The sequence below is a fragment of the Camelina sativa genome, chromosome 6, assembly GCF_030686135.1.
Source record: "Camelina sativa cultivar CO46 ecotype springtype chromosome 6, ASM3068613v1".
Taxonomy (NCBI): Eukaryota; Viridiplantae; Streptophyta; class Magnoliopsida; order Brassicales; family Brassicaceae; genus Camelina; species Camelina sativa.
Genome location: NC_141885.1, coordinates 13023814 through 13042497, shown reverse-complemented (window position 1 = coordinate 13042497; position 18684 = coordinate 13023814). Strand labels below are relative to the sequence as shown.

Genomic DNA, 18684 nt, shown 5'->3' with positions numbered 1-18684 from the left:
ATACACATATATTCTATAGAGGTACAATATGATTCTCTTAAAGGCATTTCTATAGAATCGATACCTCTTTAACTGCTAAAACGGTTGGTTTTATTTTGTTTGATATTTATAGTTAAGATTCCTACAAAATATGCAATTGGTTTGCCTTGTTATCGTGATTAAGGGATTTAATTAGAAAGAAAAATGCGCGAATAGAAAAAGTTATTAAATTTTAATGATTCATTATATTGAATAAAATGGACGCAAAGCATGTCTCGTTACGCATTCATACAACAAGCTCCCATTTATGTGGCTTCGAACACAAACCTTAACCCAATAATTGTGAATAATCTAATGTTTGTCAAATTGGCAACACGATCATATTCATTGCGCGTTACTGAGGATTGGATAATGTGGGCCTTCGTGTATTTATAGACATTTTCATGTGTATATAAAAGTGGAACTAAAATGATTTATCTATCAAATGTTTTTTAAAAAATAGAATTATTGTTACTCTTCTCACTCTTATTTGATTTGTCTAGAGGCATAATTTGTTAAAAGCGATGAATGTGTATTATTTGAGGAGAAAGTACTGTATACATGAGAAAATGATTTGTATCGCCACGGACGTACGTGACTACTGACTATAGTAAGAAGTTACAGACTAATAAGTAATGACAGGAGAGCACGCACCGAGAAAACAAACTTAGGAACATTCTTCATTCATCGTTTGCTAATGCTAGTCCAAAACAAATTAGAGCTAGGCAAACTGCTATACGAATGTCAATGATAGGTATAAGGTCGCTGCGACTACTTTCGACAATCAAAAATAAAGAAGTAAACGTGACAAAATGCGGTAAAAAATTAAGAAAGGTGTTGTTGCATCTCTTTTTTTTTTTTTAACGTAATGTTAAATTATATTCAAAAAAAAATAAATGTTTTTACAACTAGTGCAACAGTTTCTAAATAAATTTAAAAATTTACATCAGATTAATCTAATCCAGTCGAGATTGTAGCCAAACTTAATATGCTTCATCATACCGTCGATCTCCGAGCTTTCCGATTGCAGTAATTTGAGCTTTAATCTGCTTATCTGCCCAATTAATGAGACAATGAAATGGTGTTGAGACTTCTCCATGCTGTCGCCCATTATGCTCTCGCCAAAGTGTGTAAACAACCACTTGGAAAACACATCGTCGAAGAAAATCTTCCACCCGTGGTTGTTGCTGATTCGAGATAGAAGTAAGATTTGTCTCCCAGTCGGTCATGTATTGTGTGCGAAAGAGCCCTTTGGCCAAAGCACCCCACACCTCAGTAGCATAATGACAAGAAAAGAAAAGGTGGTTCCGAGTTTCAAGAGCAGAGTGGCATAGGACACAGGTACCATCCGCATCCCTGTTCCAGCAAAGCATATGATCGCCTATAGATAGCTTGTTCAGAGCCGCCAACCACACACAGAAGGAGTACTTGGGCACCGCGTGATCAAACCAAACCTCTTTGTGCCAAGCAACCACGTTTGAAGTAGTGCGTATGTGATTCCAAGTGTCTCGAGTAGAAAACCCAGAACGGAACATATCATTCTTGCTTTTCCAATGCAGACTATCAGGAACATCGCGACGTTGTAGTCGTTGAGTGTGCAAAGCATCTTCCATGTCATTAATATGAGGTAGCCTATGTCGTCTCCTTCGATGGGTATCCCACACTTCTGCCAAAGTGCTCTGTTTTGAAATCCCCAGGTCAATGACTCCACGATCCCCTCCAATATCCATAAGCCTATTCATTGGAGACCAATTATCATACCAAAAAGAGGTTTTCGCACCATTGCCGACCACCATCCTACACAATGGTTTTGCCACATCTCGATACTTCAGGAGTTTTCGCCATATCCACGATCTGCGAGTCATAGTGTCGCTCACTGACCAGAAAGATTGGTTCTGCAACTGGTTCATGTGAACCCATCGAACCCAAAGAGAGTTACCTTGTGACGCAAGACGCCACACCAACTTCAAGCAACCAACAATGTTAGCTTATTTAAGAGATGGAAATCCTAGCCCCCACCCCCTCCGACTTTGGCCGTCAAACTGAAGACCACGACACTTTCGCCTTATGACTGTTCATTTCCACACCAGACCATAGGAAAGCGGAACAGAAAGAGTCGATTTAAGCTAAACATGCATTTGGTAACTTGTAGGCTGCCATCCAAAAGTTACAAGTGCTCCAAAAGACTGAAGATATAAAATTTAATCGTCCTGCAAAAGATAGGGTCCGTACTGTCCACGAGCCAATTCGTTGCCGCAACTTTTCAAGCAGAGGAGCCAAGTCAGCATTGGTAAGCTTTTTGGTAATCAAAGGGAGGCCGAGATAGCGGATAGGAAACTGTCCATGAGCAAAAGAGAACCGAGCAGACATTTGATCAGCCGTTGATGCAGGAACCCCCGCCAAAAACAGAGTCGACTTCTCCATACTAATTTTGAGACCCGAAGTTTGGCGAATTCATCAAACACTGCCACAATACCTTCGACCGACCGCTCCTTCCTGTCCGAGAGAACCATTAGATCATCCGCGAAGCTTAAGTGGGTGAGACCAAGATTCTTACAACACAAGTGATAGCCAAAACGACATGCACCAGCGGCCTTATCCAACAGCTTAGTAAGCACTTCCATACAAATAACAAACATATATGGTGATAAAGAGCACCCTTGACGAAGCCCAAGGGAACTCCTAAAGTAACCAACCAAATCACCCTTCACCTGAACAGAGAAGGAAGCAGTAGTGACACAAAGCATGATCCATTGCACAAAAGTAGGTGGACAACACATTGCCGTGAGAACTTTCGATAAAAAACTCCACTGCACCAAATCAAATGCCTTCGATATATCAATCTTGATGGCACAACGTCCTGATACTGACTCCTTATGATAATCCCTCACCAATTCAGTAGCTAACAAAACATTCTCAATTAGTAGCCGATCTTGAACAAAAGCTGACTGATTACCGGATATAAACTTAGGGAGAACCAACTTTAACCGATTTGCAAGGATCTTGGAGATAACCTTATAGAAAATATTACAACAAGAGATTGGTCTATAATCTTTCATTTCCTTTACTGCTGTTTTCTTCGGAATGAGAGCAAGAATAGTAGAGTTTATACCTATAGGCAAGAAACCCTTAGCAAAAAAAGACTGAACTGCTAAAAAAAACTCTGCCCCAATCAACCCCCATGCAGCCTTATAAAACTCAGCAGTAAACCCATATGGCCCCGGTGATTTGTCATTTGGCATCGAAAACAACACTTTCTTAATTTCAACCCCCGTGACAGTTCGTGTGTGCTGTTGAACATCCAAGTTCGAACACCGAAATGGCAACAACTACTCCAAATCCTCAACCCGACTCTCTTCAAAATCACTAGGAACCAACTGAAGGAACTCCCGAAAATGTCTCTCTGCTTCAGTTTTAAACGCATCCTCCGTCACAGCTATTCTCCCATCTGGACAAACTACCTCTTTGATGGTATTTATAGACTGTCGATTCGTCACTGCTCGATGAAAGATCTTATTGTTCTTATTGCTGACCTGCAGCCAATGCAATTTAAACCTCTATTTCAGGAATTTCTCCTCTAGCTGAGCAGAAAATCCCATCGAGTGTATGCAGCATTCTCATCCGCCATCGCTTGGACAGAGGGATTATCCAAAGTCGCCTTTTGTCCTGTACATAACGTGGAATAAGCCTCCTTCACACGCTTTACAAGAGAACCAAACCGGTCCTTTGCCAATCGCCGGAGTGAAGGTTTTAAGCCTTTTAGCTTCTTGGAGAAGCGAAATAGGGTTGAAGTAGACAAGAAAAGCGGTTGTGTAGCTTGCCAATACTCATCAACCAAAGGATAAAATTCCTCCATCTCAGTGAGAGCGTTAATAAACTTAAAAGGTTTGCGAGAGGTTGAACCACTAGTGTCAGCTTTCAACAAAACTCGGCAATGCAGATGATCAGAGCAGCCACCAGCCTCAGAAACACTATAAGACTGCGGGAAAAATCTTGTCCAGGCATAGTTTATTAAGACTCGATCCAGTTTTGTCAAAATCAGATCATGTTCCCTCTTGTTATACCAAGTAAAAAGGGGGCCATGGTACACCATATCCGAAACAGAATAGTAGTTGGTCATATCCTGGAAATCCTGCATACCACTTGTTACAAACAGATGGTCATCAACCTGAGAATGCTCTGCCATGTCTAAAGTTTCATTGAAGTCTCCAAATAGAATCCAAGGTTTACTTTGAATAATTGGAGAATCGTAGTGATGTCGCATTTCTTGCCAAAGCACCTTCCTCTGCTCCACTGTGTTCAAAGCATATACAAACGAGCAAAAGAACTCTTCCTCCTGATCTGGAAGTCTCACCGAGCAAGTTATCAATTGCTCACTCTTATAAAATGGACTAATTCGCACATCTGGCCGCCACAGAACCCATATACGACCTCGTGGATTATGTTCATAACTCGTCATAACTGACCAATCTCGAAAGAGCTTACTCTGCAACCTCTGAGCATTACTCTCCCGCACTCTAGTCTCCAACAAACAACCAAATAGAAAATCACTTCCTCCTACCCACTGCTTAATTACGGAATGTTTAGAGATTTTATTTAAGCCACAAACATTCCAAAAAAAACTTGACATTAATGTTTATAAGGAGGCTTCCCACTCTGATCCTTAGGGGCATCCCTAACAGAAGGAGCTAGAAGGTTAGAAACTACTTTGTGAGCTGTTTTGGACTGACGAGGCAGAGATGGGCGCAATTGTACTTCTTGGCGGGCACCACGAAATTTTCCTGTAGGTCCCGTGCCTAGTTCTAGTTGTTGACTTGGTTAAACTGGTGCAACCGTAACAGCTAAAGAATCTGCCAATGGTGCATCCCCTTTTTCCACGAGGCTAGGACCCGTGTCATTATCCTCCTCTTCCCCCAACACTGAGTATGAATTTGAAAGAAGAAAAACCGACACAGAGGTTAAATCTGCAGGGCGTTTCCCCGGACTACTACGACCAGATTTCGGTGTAATCCAACCCTCCTCTCCCTCTCCAGCAACCTCCTCCAAGACAGTAGAGCTAACCCCACCCCGGTCATTACCCTCCTCAGGAACACCCTGTGGTGTTGAAACCGCAGGAGCAGTCACTTCACCTGACACTGAGACTGAGAAGCTCTGTTCCTCTAAGCCTTCCGCTGATCCTACCAAACATGTTGTGCTAAGATGCCCCCACTTCTTACAGCAACTACACCGAGGCGGCAACCAAGGATATGAATACACGACAGTGGAATCAACCTCCCCCGTTAAAATAAATTATTTCGGTAATTCCTTGGCTAGGTCAGCCTCGACCAAAATCCTTGCTTCATTAAAACTTTCACATGCCTCTGTTTTAGGGTGAAGCCGGATATGCTTCCCCACTGCACTTGCCAAAAAACCTAGCCCCTTATCCGTGAACATTGTAGGTGGAACATTGGTTAACTTAATCCACAATGGAATGGACTTCATTGTTGGTTGATCTACAAAGGGAGTCCATTTAGAGACTATCATAGGGATATCCATGATATTCCACATTCCCCTGTTCAGCACACGATGTCGCATGCCTTCTTGCCGAATACGGAATTTAACTGTGGTCTCATTAACCTCAAATACATCAATCAGAGAGGATTGATCTTCCAAACGCCAAATTTTATTCACAATCATGTGAATTTTACCAATATGAGGGGTTTTGGTATTGAGAAACCTACGAATCACAAAGTCTTCCCAAAGCGGCTTGGCATCAACAAAGACATCCCGTGGTACAACAACCTTTGGCTGTCCATCAATCTCCGAGATTACAAACTTCTGGTGAGTTAGAACCTGCTTCGTAGCAACCTGCAGAAACAAACGTTTCTTAGACTGATCTTCTGTCACAGGCTGAATCGACGAAGTGACTTTCACTACCAAATCTGCCGATACACCCACCGCCGGATCCTTCTCTCCTTCAACCCTCTCCATAGAACCAACACCAACTGAACCATCAACTACTCCTACACTTTCTTTATTCACAAATAATATATTACTGAAAGTTATATTTTAGATACATATAACACAATAACAGTTAAATTAATGTAAAAATGTTCAACAAATATATATATATATAATATTTGTTTTTTATTTGTTCATATATTCTAATTATTAATAATAATAAAAAAAGCTAATGAAATGTATGGTCGATCTTAATCTGGCTTGATCCATCGCGTCCATCTCTCAACAAATAACCTAAATTTGGATAAACATAGTTAGAAAGTTGGTTGACCACGGTAAAAGTATGTCTAGCCAGAATTTTATATTAAAAAATGTAAACTTTAAAGGCTATTACATAATTAGAGTTCTATGGTTATTTGCTTTATATATATAAGATATGGCTTCGTGGATTTTCGACTAACTACCGTCAAAATGATTTCCAAAAAAGAAATTATTACGGAATACTTTTTTAGAAATTTTATTTAGTAAATTTCTATTTTCAAACTTTTATTTAGAAATACTAAGTACCAAAGTGAAATTTGGGAGCCAAGACGTGACTGGTGTGGAGATTCATAATTGAAAAGTGATTCCATAAACCTTTTATAGATATTGGTGGAAAATGTTTACTTACCAGCTTATTTTGCTAACAATGGAATCCACGTCATATTTGATTCTGTGCGTTTATAAATTAACATCCATACACATATAAGCTGGATACAAAGACAATGCATAAATCCTTGAGATAATATCAAATTACATTTTCATATGATTTAGACATTTAGTCATACTTTTCTTAAATTTCAAAATTATAAACTCGCGATAATACATGTTTCCTTCATTTAGACAAAGCCAGTGACTTTTTCTGTGTTGGGGCTGCATGCACATGACTTTTGAAGGCAAAAAAAAACCATGAATATATATGGTCCAAAGTTTACCAGAAATGTCTACGTTGAACACTTTCTTTGTACAGCAGGCTAGATATGTATATGTGAATTATATAATATTTTCTTTAAAAAAATATTTATTTAGTATCAAATGACTGTTACGAATTTGCAAAATAATCAAATGAGATCTTCCAATCTTTTTCCTTTTGTTAAAGAGTTTTTCCTATCATATAAAACTCATTTCATAACATCATACATAACTTGTGGAAAGCAAAAAACAAATATATCCTACAAACTTGTGATATAAGTGCAAAAATCTAAGAAGACATGGTTCACGAATCACGTCTGAATGATCATGATGAACGAACTTGAGACAGTGTAGCAGACTAATGCAGTAAACAAATATTTCTTATATTATAATATCTTAAGAGGAGAAAAATATAACTAAAGCAATGTGAAACAGTGTAAGTCCACTTAGATTATAAAATATGACTCTGCCTAGCTAGATCTTTTGTGACCTTGATTTAAATAAATAGAAATCAAGAATCATGTACAAATTTATGTAATATATCCCAAGAAATGTATTTAGTACTCTTTTCGATCGAATGCTCACTTTGTTTTGCCCAAGAATACCAAACAATTGTTCTTTTTAAAAATAAGTTAGAAAATTATATAAAAAAAAAAAAAAAGAAAAGCTCGTACGTTTACTAATTACTACGTAGTCGATACATGCAAGTACCGTACGCCGTATCACAATTCGGATTCAAGTAAAGAAAGTTCATGATCAAGGTCCAAAAACATTGTACAAACACATAATGAAATGCATATATATTGTGTACGTACAAAAACTTGCCAAGACAAGCAAATGTTGAATCATTCGGCTCCCGTTCTTCTCGGTATAGACTTGTGTAGTGTGAAATGGGTGTAAATGTCAAAGACATGACTCTCGTAAAACTTGTTTCGTCTTTGGGTAAAAAGACAAGAAAATGCTGTTGTATCCATTGACAACACGAAAGAAGAAAACAAAAATACTAGAAGAAAGTGAGACCCAGCAAGTACCTAAACTACGGCATTGGTCATTGCACCAAACGTCCAAACTCCAAACCCTTGAGATGCTATTGCTTACTAGTACTTATAGCCACAGTAAATAAATAGTTCGATCACTGTAACAATTTGGAAAAAGGAAAAAAGACTTCTGTTTTTTTGTTTTCTTTGTTGGTAATTTGGTTATCAAAAATTCTACGATTTCATTTCACAATTTTAACTGACCTTTATATATTTAAATTCTACAATTTATCCCGTATATTCCGGTCCAAATAAGCCGACTAAATAAAAATATGAATCACCAATTATTATTAAATATTTTATTTTAAGGGACAATAAGTTTCTTACCGTATATGTTTTGTTTTTAGTTTCAGCATATTTTTTCAGAAATAAAATTATTCTGAGGATTTTGAATAGTAAATATGGAAAATACAACCATTTTTTTGGTCATGAAAACTACAATTTATTTTAAATTCAATTTTATTAGACTTTTTTTTTTTTTTTGTTAACTCAGGTAATCCTAAGTCCACATAGACCCAGACTAATCTCCTGGGGAAAGAGTAACCCATGGGTAGGCCCCCTTCCGGGTATTCAAATGGGTCGAAAGCAAGGACCCATACCCATGTGGATGTCCGAGAATTCATGAAAAAGTTCTTTCCAGCAGGGTTCGAACTCGGATTGTATTTGCAACCAGAGCCCGTCCTTACCATTAGAATTTTATTAGACCTACTATATAGTGCAACTTTAAAATAGTACTGTTATAAGCCCAATAATTTTTTTTTTTATTTACATTATCAACAACATGCTTTATAGTTTATACGAATTTGAAACTGGATTAATGACATAATCACGACACTGAACAAACTATTAAATTACATGTTCCGTTTGTAATGTCTGCGATTTGTATATACAGTTATGTTGTTTGTTTTTTACATTTTTTAAATAAAATTGATATAAATCTATAATCTTTAATCTGAGATAATTTATTTTAATGAAAAAATATATAGTAAACCATAACCATACTTTGTAATAAGTGATATCAGGTTATATTATAGTACAACTTTTTCTATAAATTAATAAACCTAATGAATATAATATTAATACTGATAAAAAAAAAAGAATATAATATTAATATAAAATTGTTGGGTGGGGTTTTCAACTTTGTAGAAAATATATTGGATACTGAAGGTAAAAAAGATGTTGAAAGCTCTCTCTATATGACACAGGCATCAGCTTCCTTTAAGCAGTCCATGAAGTTTCTTCACTACTTTCTAATAACTCTCTCTTCCTCTTACTTACTCCTTCCATAGAAGTAAAACTCTTCACTAAACCCATTCTCTGTTCGTCTCTCCTCATACTTGTTAACATAATCTAACCATCTCTTAGTTTAGCTTGGAACATGGACCAAAGCAATGCTCTTCTTAGCTGGGCTTACTTCTCTCAGGGAAAGGTAAAGACTTTTTTTGTTTTACTCTGTTTCCTCTGTTTTTTTTTTCTCTCTGAAACACTAGTGATGGTTTCTTGTGTTGTGTTCACTGTTCTGCTTAGATCTACGCATAATGTGTGTCCAAAAATCATAACTTTTCTTGTGATATCTTCTTCTTTTGTTTTGTGTAATCAAAACCCTAAACTTTGACTCAATTCCTGAGTTTTAAAGTCAAGTTTCATACTTTGTAACTGGGTTTGACTATAATGCTTTAATGGGTTTCGAATAACACTTGCTCGAGACTTTGATACATTCACCAGTTTCTTAGCTTGATTCTGCGTAATGGGTGTTCTTAATTTCAGTATTTAAGCTTAAATTTCGCATTTTTGTATGTAAATTAGTCTGAAAAGACAAGACTTTTGGAAAAAACCTTAATTTAGATATGAATCTGCATGTAAATTAGATGTAAAAAGACAAGATTTTTGGGAAATTTGGTGTGTCTGCGCTCGTCATTTGTTGCTAAAATCCCTAATTTTGATATGAATCTGTAAACAAATGCTCAAATTAGGGGTTTCTCTGTATCTCTGTTGATTGTTTGTGTTTTTTTGCTGTTGAATTGTTTAGACAACGGAAGAGCTAAGACAGACCCTTGTGTACACGACATTGGAGCTAGAACAAACGAAGCTGGTGGCTCAAGAGGAACTAAGGAAGAGAGATGAACAACTGATCCATCTTGATGATGTTTTAACCAAAACCCTCAAAGAAAGAGACGAAGCTCTTGAGAAATGTCATCATCTCCTCATCAACAATCTCTTACTTCAACAGAAACAGCAGCAGAATCAGAATAAACAGGAACACATCACTCCTCCTTTGTCTGGAGCTTCAAGCATTATTGAAGACGAGCAAGTTCAGCCGCAGCCTCAGCTTAACTCTAACAAGAGCTTTTCGTCTTCAGACACCGAAGAGAGCATCATGTCACCATCAGTGATCGATCCGGTGATGATGAACCAACAGATTGAAGTGTCAGGAGATGAGATGATGGCTACATTGTTGCCTGAAAAGCCACTTCCTGAGAAGGGAAAACTCTTACAAGCTGTTATCAAAGCAGGTCCTTTGCTTCAGACACTTCTCTTAGCTGGTCCTCTGCCTCAATGGCGCCACCCGCCTCCTCCACTTGAGACCTCTGAGATCCCTCCAGTCACCGTCCCACCACCGCAGTTTCAGAACAGTGGTTGTGGCAACTCCAACAAGAAAAGGGCATTCTCCATAATCTCAGATGAAACTTACTCAGAAACTAAGTATCAGAAAGTTCTTCTCCATTAACTCAAGACATTACGCCGGGCCGAGCTTGCTACTGATCTTTTTCTCCTTACTCAACAAAGTACTAATATATAGTCTTCTAATATACAATATACAGATCAGTTCAGTGTTAGTCTCACTTAAGGTTTCTAGTGAGAGTGATCTTTTTTAGTCAGTTTGTTGTAGATAGAGCTTGATTTTAAATTTGTGGAGAGTAAATCTGATCCATATAGGGTTTAGATTTAGAAAGTGATGGGAATGAAACTCCCCCTGGTTTAACAACTCAAAACTCAAACATGAGTTTTTTTTTACCAAGTGTGAGAGTTTTGCTATATTTGCATTTCTTTTGTTTTGCTTATTGATTTTTTGTTTTGTTTCCTAAACCCAATTTCACATCCATGTTTTGGCTCCATGAATGTATTTGGGTGTTTTGTTTTTCCATTTGTTATCATCTATGTTTGTTTCCCTTGGTGTAGAATACTAAAGATCTAATGGAAATGTAATTGTGTTTTAGTGAATCAGTGTGATGTATGTTTAAACTTTAAAATCAAAGACTTAAAGATGTCTAATGTTTTGTGGATGTTTCATGGATTTGGAAACTTCAATTCAAAGTATATTCATAAAACAAAAGTTTTGTTTAAGGTATTTTAATGCAATGTTAAATACGATATTTTTCTTTTTTTTCAATGAAGATGGGTGAGAAGTGGGAACCGAAAAGTCGAAGGGTAAGCCAACAACCAGAAAGGATTTGATGTTTTTTTCGTTGGAGTCCGGGTGGGTCCTGAAGATCTAAAACCGGATCTTCTGTCGTATTTGCTAAAATATTAATCGCACGGGCCTCTCTCCTAATTTTTTTTGTTTAACTAGTATAATCTTGTTTATGAGACTTATGATCTATAAAACCATGTTTGAATACAAAATATAAATCGACTATCGAATTTTGGATATAATTGTAAAATGTTTTGAGTTGGTTCGTTCGTTAGAAACAAATTTTCCAGAAGTTAAATTAGACACATAATAGTTTTGTTTTTGTAACAATGAATGGTGTGTTATTTTTTAATAGATTTTTTTCGATGTTTTAATTAGTAAATAAACCGTCGAATTTGGCCGGAAATGGAACAACAAATAGTGAAACAGAAACTTACTAACAGATTAATTTTTTTAACCAATCAGTAGAGACAAAAAATTGTTAAGTACTTACTCTTATCACTTTTGTTTTCATTATATAGATAGATAGTTAGATCCAAAAATGCTTTAACATACAGAAAAATAGTTATACATATAAGTTGTCACTAATTGAAGAGGAACGAAAGTGCTCAAAGAAATTTACATGCGTATCATCATAAGTATTGTGACGGTCAATTCACTTGTGCTATGATTGTAGTATCATATACTTTAAAAAAACTCGATAACATACTCTTGTGTATGCAATTAAATAAATATATTTTCATGTACTAATGGTTATGATTTATTATACTTAAGGAAAAAGTTAAGAGTGGTTATATTATATATAGATTGTATACTCTCTATTAATTGGTCTTTTCCTTAAAGCAAAAGGCCAAATAGCTTGGTGTTGCTTACAAATTATTTCAAGACTACTAAATTACTTTATTTCTTTTTTTTTCAGACAAGAAAATTTTCGATTGTACGAGAAAATCTTGTTTTTCTTTTCTTTTTTGAAGCCCTACAAAGTCATGATTATGCTTATTTATTCTTTTTATAACATTAACGACTTACTAAAAGGAAAATAATACGCATATAAGTAGGTGTATATGTATGGTTTATTCTTGTTTATAAATAATACATTTAATGTTAGAGATGTATAGAGATCACTTTCCGAAACAAGGAACTCAATCCACTTAAGCAAGATGCAGTTTCTCATATCTCAACTCAAGAAACAGAATGTTAAATAAGAAAAAGAAAAAAAGTTCTGTCCTCAACTATTTGGACTTGATTTACTGATACATCGCAAGAAGGATAAACGTTCACATATTTGCATGCTATTGTGCACTAAGAATGTGTTCTAACTTGCTCTTCTATTACTTTGAGAAACATCCCATATGGTGAACGATGAGCTGTCATATGAGGCTGATGCTAAATATGTGAAAATAGGTCAAGGAAATACAGGATGGACAAAGTTAGGGACTCATGTGATGCAAAGTTTATAAAAGATCAATGAAAATCCAAATACTTTCCCAACAAATGCCTACATGAGATTCAGTTTGATAAACTACTATGGTAATTGAAATAATCTTGAAAACATGTGCAGTTAACTAACAACACCAAAATGAAGTAAAGCGAAACAGTTGTAGCAGAAAACTTTAAAAAATATATCTTCCACAGGGGTTTCATGAGAGAGAACTAATTTTCTCATCATTATGACCCCGAAGAAATCCACCAAAATCCAGCAAGTTCTAGATCCTCGAGATAGACTTCCCCTCAAAGCGGAACCACCGGCCCATACCATATTACCTGGATAGGAAGCAGCCCATATGCATATTCTTCCCCTGTTTCGTGGAACAAATGTCACAGTAGAATCAAACTTAGTTATCTGTAAGACTAGCTATTCTAGAAAGTGGACAGTATCAGAAGGTCAATAGTACACAACGATAGGCTACGGACAGAGATTTCCCACCATTTGGTCTCCACTCAAAGGGCTTTAACACTTCTCTGGGAATCACTTGTCAAAATGCAAGGTTCTTTCTCATCTGTTCAAAAGAAGACTATGAAACTGTATGCACACTCGTGCACATATCATCATCCGTCAATGCAAAATCAAAATCTTTCCATATAATGAGATATATACTAGCGTTTCAGGTAGAAACAACAATTTAACATGATACAATGTGCATAAACATTTCTTTTGTGTAGCAAGATACAAATAGACAACGACTTCACAGCAACTTCAGCGAATACGGTTCCCATGAGAAAATGGCTCAGCAGGTACTGCTTTTTTTGGAGCAGCTTTTTTGGCATCCTCTGGTACTCCAAATACATTCCAAAACATCAGTCTCTCGTCTGCTGCAGCAGAAGCTACAGTACAACCATTCAGACTCTGGGCTGTATATAGAACACGTGATGTGTGACCATTGAGCTCAGCCATTTTCACCGTAGATGGGTACTTCCAAAGTGTAGGCTGGTTCCGAGTAAACCCATGTGAGCTAAGCAACTCTCTTTCCTTGTTGCTCCATATCAAAGAATAAACTTGAGAGCCAGTTTCTACCATGTTCAAGCAAGCTCCTGTCCTAGTATTCCAGAACTTTATTCTCCCATCTCTCTCATCGCCACCAGTTGCAAGCAAATTCGTTTGGAAAGGGCACCAAGCAAGAGCTTTAACTGCAAATGTGTGCTCTACAAGCCTGTGCAGCCATTGAGAGTTGGAACGGTCCCATATATTAACCACATTGTCGTTGCCACCACTTGCTAAATGCTGTCCAGATCCTGACCACTTCAACCCACAAACTTCTAAAGTGTGACCCTTGTAAGTTTTCACAACGTGTGAACTAATCCGTACATAATTGTTGATGATCTTCCCATCCATTCCTCCCGTTGTCAAGATATGATTGTTCCATGCCAATGATCCTACTCTAGACTCGTGACCACACTCCAACTTTCTCACTCTACGACTATTAGAACAATCCCAAATCTGGACTTCAAAACTGTTAAGCCCAACTGCAAGATAACAACCATCTTGTGCCCAGTTGATACTTGTGACAGGTCCCTTATCTTCATCAACTGTCAGAAATTCAGTAGTAGCACCCTTAGAAGAATCTCACAGATAAACAGTATGATGCAATGCTATGGCTAAAACATTATAACTACCCAAGTCAAGTAAGTTAAGGTAAAAGTTGAGTACCATTGGAGATGCTCTAATAACCCATTTACAATAGCTAATATCAGTATATAACCAGGTCCGACCCACCCATAAAGCAGCTAAAACATGTACATTAGACCGCATAATATATACTTATTATATAGGTTACTTAATAAAAGAAAAATTCTTATCTGGGATGGTGTTGCAGCTTTTGTATTTTTTTCTACTTTAGACACACAAGAACACACGAAGTTAAATTTTGTGATAATGAGCATGTTCGTTACGTTGCCGCTGCATCTCCTTCTAGCGGCCAAAATTTAAATGTCAACAAGACCAAATAAATGTAAAAACTGCCACTGCAGCTATTTTTACGGAAATTGTCGGTATATCTTGTGTCGCCATGAAAAACAGGCGATAGTTAAAACTGTCCTTGCGACTTGTTTTAACATAAGCGGTGAAACGACATGACACATTTTTTTTTGAATAATAAATAATAAAAAAATAATCCAAAATATTTATTTAAATAACTAGAAACTTAAATCACAAAATAAGCAGCGGAAAATACCAATAATAATAAACTAACAATTTCCAGAATCATAGACCAAAAGCTAGCAACTTAAACCATGGTTCTAGCATCAACATTCCAATTCTAACAACCTAGCAGAAACAAAAGCATAACAACTAAGTCCCTAGAACATCCTCTTCTTCATTGCCATGATCCCATAGTCACACTTTGCTTTTATCTACACCACAAACACAATGAAATGCGTAAATATTACCAGAAATAATCAGTGAGGCGATCCTCCCATCTACGAGCTATACACACAAGAAAATCAAGAGTACAACCAATAACTTTCCAATCCCTCTGGTGAAAAGCAAGGTCTAGACGTTCAAAAACTTCCCACAAAATTTCGGTACGAACATATCTCAGATGAACCCGAAATCGAGCCCAAAACACTCGCTGGTCTCAATCCGCGATTGAGAAGAAATGCCCCATGAAACTGCCGGTATCTCCTAGAATATTGACTCAAATTCACTTATGTAAAAAGGATAGTCTACGAAAATTTCTTAGCTCCAACCCTAAATCAATACGTTCCGAAACTATTTGAGTAGTCGGATCCTCTTCTCCCAAACCCTGACAGTTCTGTTTCTCTCTTTACTCTAGGGAAAAAGCTTGATCTCCTTCTCTTTCTCATTTACACCAAATAACTAAGAGTTCTCTCTCTTTCTTTGTATATCTCTCATAACAATGTCTACAATAGGAAACAAAAAAACAGAGAAGAGGCGTCGACTTTACGAGGGAGATTAGGGGTTTTTTGGTTAATTAGATTAAACCAGGATTTACTTAAACCAAAATCAATTAAAATTCAATTCTTTGGTTTGCGCCACATCTCACAATCCCAATTTTTGAAAGCGGATGTTACAAGTGACGACTCGTTTCAAGGATTTAAACTCCGACAACCTTTATTTTTTAAGTCGCAGGATGTGGTTGTTGTGGCAACTTACTAAATTGGCTCAATCTAATTTCATATATGACTACCTCTACCCCACTACCAAACCCGCAACCCCGATCCATGAAGTTTTCTTGAGTCAACTGTTTATAGTTAAGATAAGTCAAAGTGCCGAGTTAATTCATATATTTTATAGTTAATTATCATTAATTAGGGTCTAATAGTCATGCTTTTACCCACCCTGATAATCTTTTGGATAATAAGCAACCCTCAGATCTGGATTTATGAACACTATGGAGTGAATGTGAACCTAACTTGAACCAAAACAACAACAATCATCGCATAAATAGATCTTGCAACCTATAAAACATGAGAAATCAGAATCCGCAAATCCCACCCGCGATGGTAATTTCTAGGGTTCATCTGTCTCGATGCAATTCCAGTATGATTCTTCCCTTTTATCGATCCACTTATGATACGCCCAAAATTCGAGGATCACTCAGCCGGACTAAAAAGGATAGAAACTCGCCAAGGTGCAAGGTGCAACAAGGGAGATTTGATGGATTGAGGGGTCGCACAACAGTTCAGGAAGGCTGCTGATATTCCCAACTCCAATCACTGCTAGATATGACACACTAGTCCAGCAAAAGGAGGCTGTTGTTTGGATATTACACACCAAGAAACAAAGAAATGTTCTAAACAAAGAAAAAAGAGATAGATTCTAAAATGAAAAGGAAAATTGGTTGATGATTCTCAAATGAGACTACATGAGTTTATATAGAGATAGAAAACTTGGTCACAAAGCCAAGTATTATTCTTGAAACTAAAACACAATAAAGATAGATAGTTTAATGAAGATTCAACTATTGAATTTTGTCTTCCCAAGGTGTCCTTCCCAAGGTGAGTTGAACTCAATTTTCGTCACTCCTCTTTGACCACAAAACAAAGTGATTATTTTTGGCTTTCTTGGACTTGAATTAGGCTCAAAGTGGGCTGGACTTGATAGCTATCATCCCCAATAGTTTTTCCCATGCTCTCTTTGGCCATAATCTCTTGAATGAGCCCATTTAGTGTATTCCTTAGCTTCTTAGCCTTTGCTCTAGTCATTGGTCCTTCAGGTACAAGCAATGGTTCCTCCGCTACAAGCTCCTCGGGTTCAAGCTCAGCTATTAGTTCCTCAGGTTCAAGCTCAGCTACAAGCTGCTCCTTATTAGCCCCATCCATGGTCACATCATCCCCCTCCTCTTGAAAAGGATTTGCCCTCAAATCTGGATCATCTGCCACAAAAGGAACTAAATTAGAAACATGAAAGCTTGAAATCACATTATACTTACCTTGAAGATCTAGTTGGTAGGCATTGTCATTGATCTTTCTTTTGATCTCAAAGTCCATCAATTCTAGGCATGAGTTTTGACTTCCTTTCAGCTGGAAACTTTTTTTTCTTCAAGCGAACCCACACTTGGTCTCTGGGTTTAAATACCATCTTTTGCCTTCCTTTGTTACCTTGTTTTGTGTACTGCTTGGTCTTCTCCTTGATGTTTATTCTTGCTTTCTCATGGATCTGTTTGGAAAGGTCAGATTTATTTTTCCCACCCAAACTAGCTCTTTCACTCAAAGATAGAGGGGTTAGATCCAATGGACATAAAGGATTAAAGCCATAAACGATTTGGAACGGACAAAACTTAATTCTTAGTATAGACCAAAGCGTTTTCCAGAAGTTACTCAAAAACTTTGTATCCCTATAAGAAACAATTAACTTTGGCACTCCATGAAAACGAACAATTTCCTTAAAAAACAACTCAGCAACATGCAAAGCATTATCAGTTTTGTGACAAGGTATGAAATGCGCCATTTTTGAAAATCGATCAATGACCACAAAAACTGAATCTTTACTAGTCCTACTTTTTGGCAAACCAAGCACAAAACCTATAGAAATATCATGTCCAGGCTGAGTAGGAAAAGGATGTCGATACTTTACCGTGATGTTGTTGATGGCTCTACAATCAACACAAATGCGCCAACTTCCATCCTTTTTGGGCATAAGTATGACTAGAACCGCACATGGGCTCACGCTCTCTCTTATATGTCCCTTTTCCATGAGTTCATTAACTTGCCTTTGAATCTCCAATGTCTCCACGGGATTAGTCCTGTAAGCTGGTCAGTTTGGAAGTGATGCACCTCGGACAAAATCAATCTGGTGTTCTATACCTCTTATTGGCGGCAAAACATTAGGGTTCTCTTCTGGAAAGATATCTGTGAATTCCTGCAAAACATCTATCAAATCACTCGGGAGCTCTGGTGCAAGGTCAGAAAATGCTATTAGTGTTTCTTTATACACAAGCAAAAGCAATGGCTGTTGAGAGTATAAAGATTTCCTTACTAGACTCTCTTTGACAAAGAAGTTAAAGTTCTTAGGAGATACCTCAGGTTTTGCTGGTTTTATTTCTTTGTCTCGGCTTTTTTTTCAACTGGACCTGGTCTTGATGGACCTCCAACGGAGTTAAAGGAACCAGAGTGACCTTCTTTCCTTTATGCTCAAAGGAATTCCGGTTGGTGTAGCCATCATGTATCGCCCTCATGTCAAACTGCCAAGGTCGTCCTAGAAGAATATGGCTTGCATCCATGGGAAGGACATTGCACAGGATCTCGTCTTCATATCGGCCGATGGTAATAGGAACCGTGACTTGCTCCCTGACGTACTGTTTGCCCGTTTCATTCAACCATTCCAGTTTAAAAGGTCGCGGATGAGGTCTTGTCTCAAGTCCAAGC

General features: G+C 37.3%; 1 protein-coding gene and 2 pseudogenes across 1 annotated transcript; 1 reads left to right on the top strand and 2 right to left on the bottom strand.

The window, feature by feature from the left end:
* Positions 1 to 1001: 1001 nt before the first annotated feature.
* Positions 1002 to 5988, bottom strand: LOC104698855 (uncharacterized; annotated as a pseudogene).
* Positions 5989 to 9088: 3100 nt separating this feature from the next.
* Positions 9089 to 11168, top strand: LOC104790744 (uncharacterized). The gene is made up of 2 exons (XM_010516522.3): positions 9089 to 9375; positions 9976 to 11168. The coding sequence occupies exons 1-2, from the start codon at positions 9325 to 9327 to the stop codon at positions 10672 to 10674; spliced, it is 750 nt and encodes a 249-aa protein (XP_010514824.1). The 5' UTR covers positions 9089 to 9324; the 3' UTR covers positions 10675 to 11168.
* Positions 11169 to 13555: 2387 nt separating this feature from the next.
* Positions 13556 to 14608, bottom strand: LOC104698854 (cell division cycle 20.2, cofactor of APC complex pseudogene; annotated as a pseudogene).
* Positions 14609 to 18684: the final 4076 nt, after the last annotated feature.

Coding starts and splice junctions, on each gene's coding strand:
- LOC104790744 (XM_010516522.3), top strand. CDS start 9,325: ATGGACCAAAGCAATGCTCTTCTTAGCTGGGCTTACTTCTCTCAGGGA. Junction 9,376..9,975: donor CTTACTTCTCTCAGGGAAAG/GTAAAGACTTTT, acceptor TGAATTGTTTAG/ACAACGGAAGAGCTAAGACA.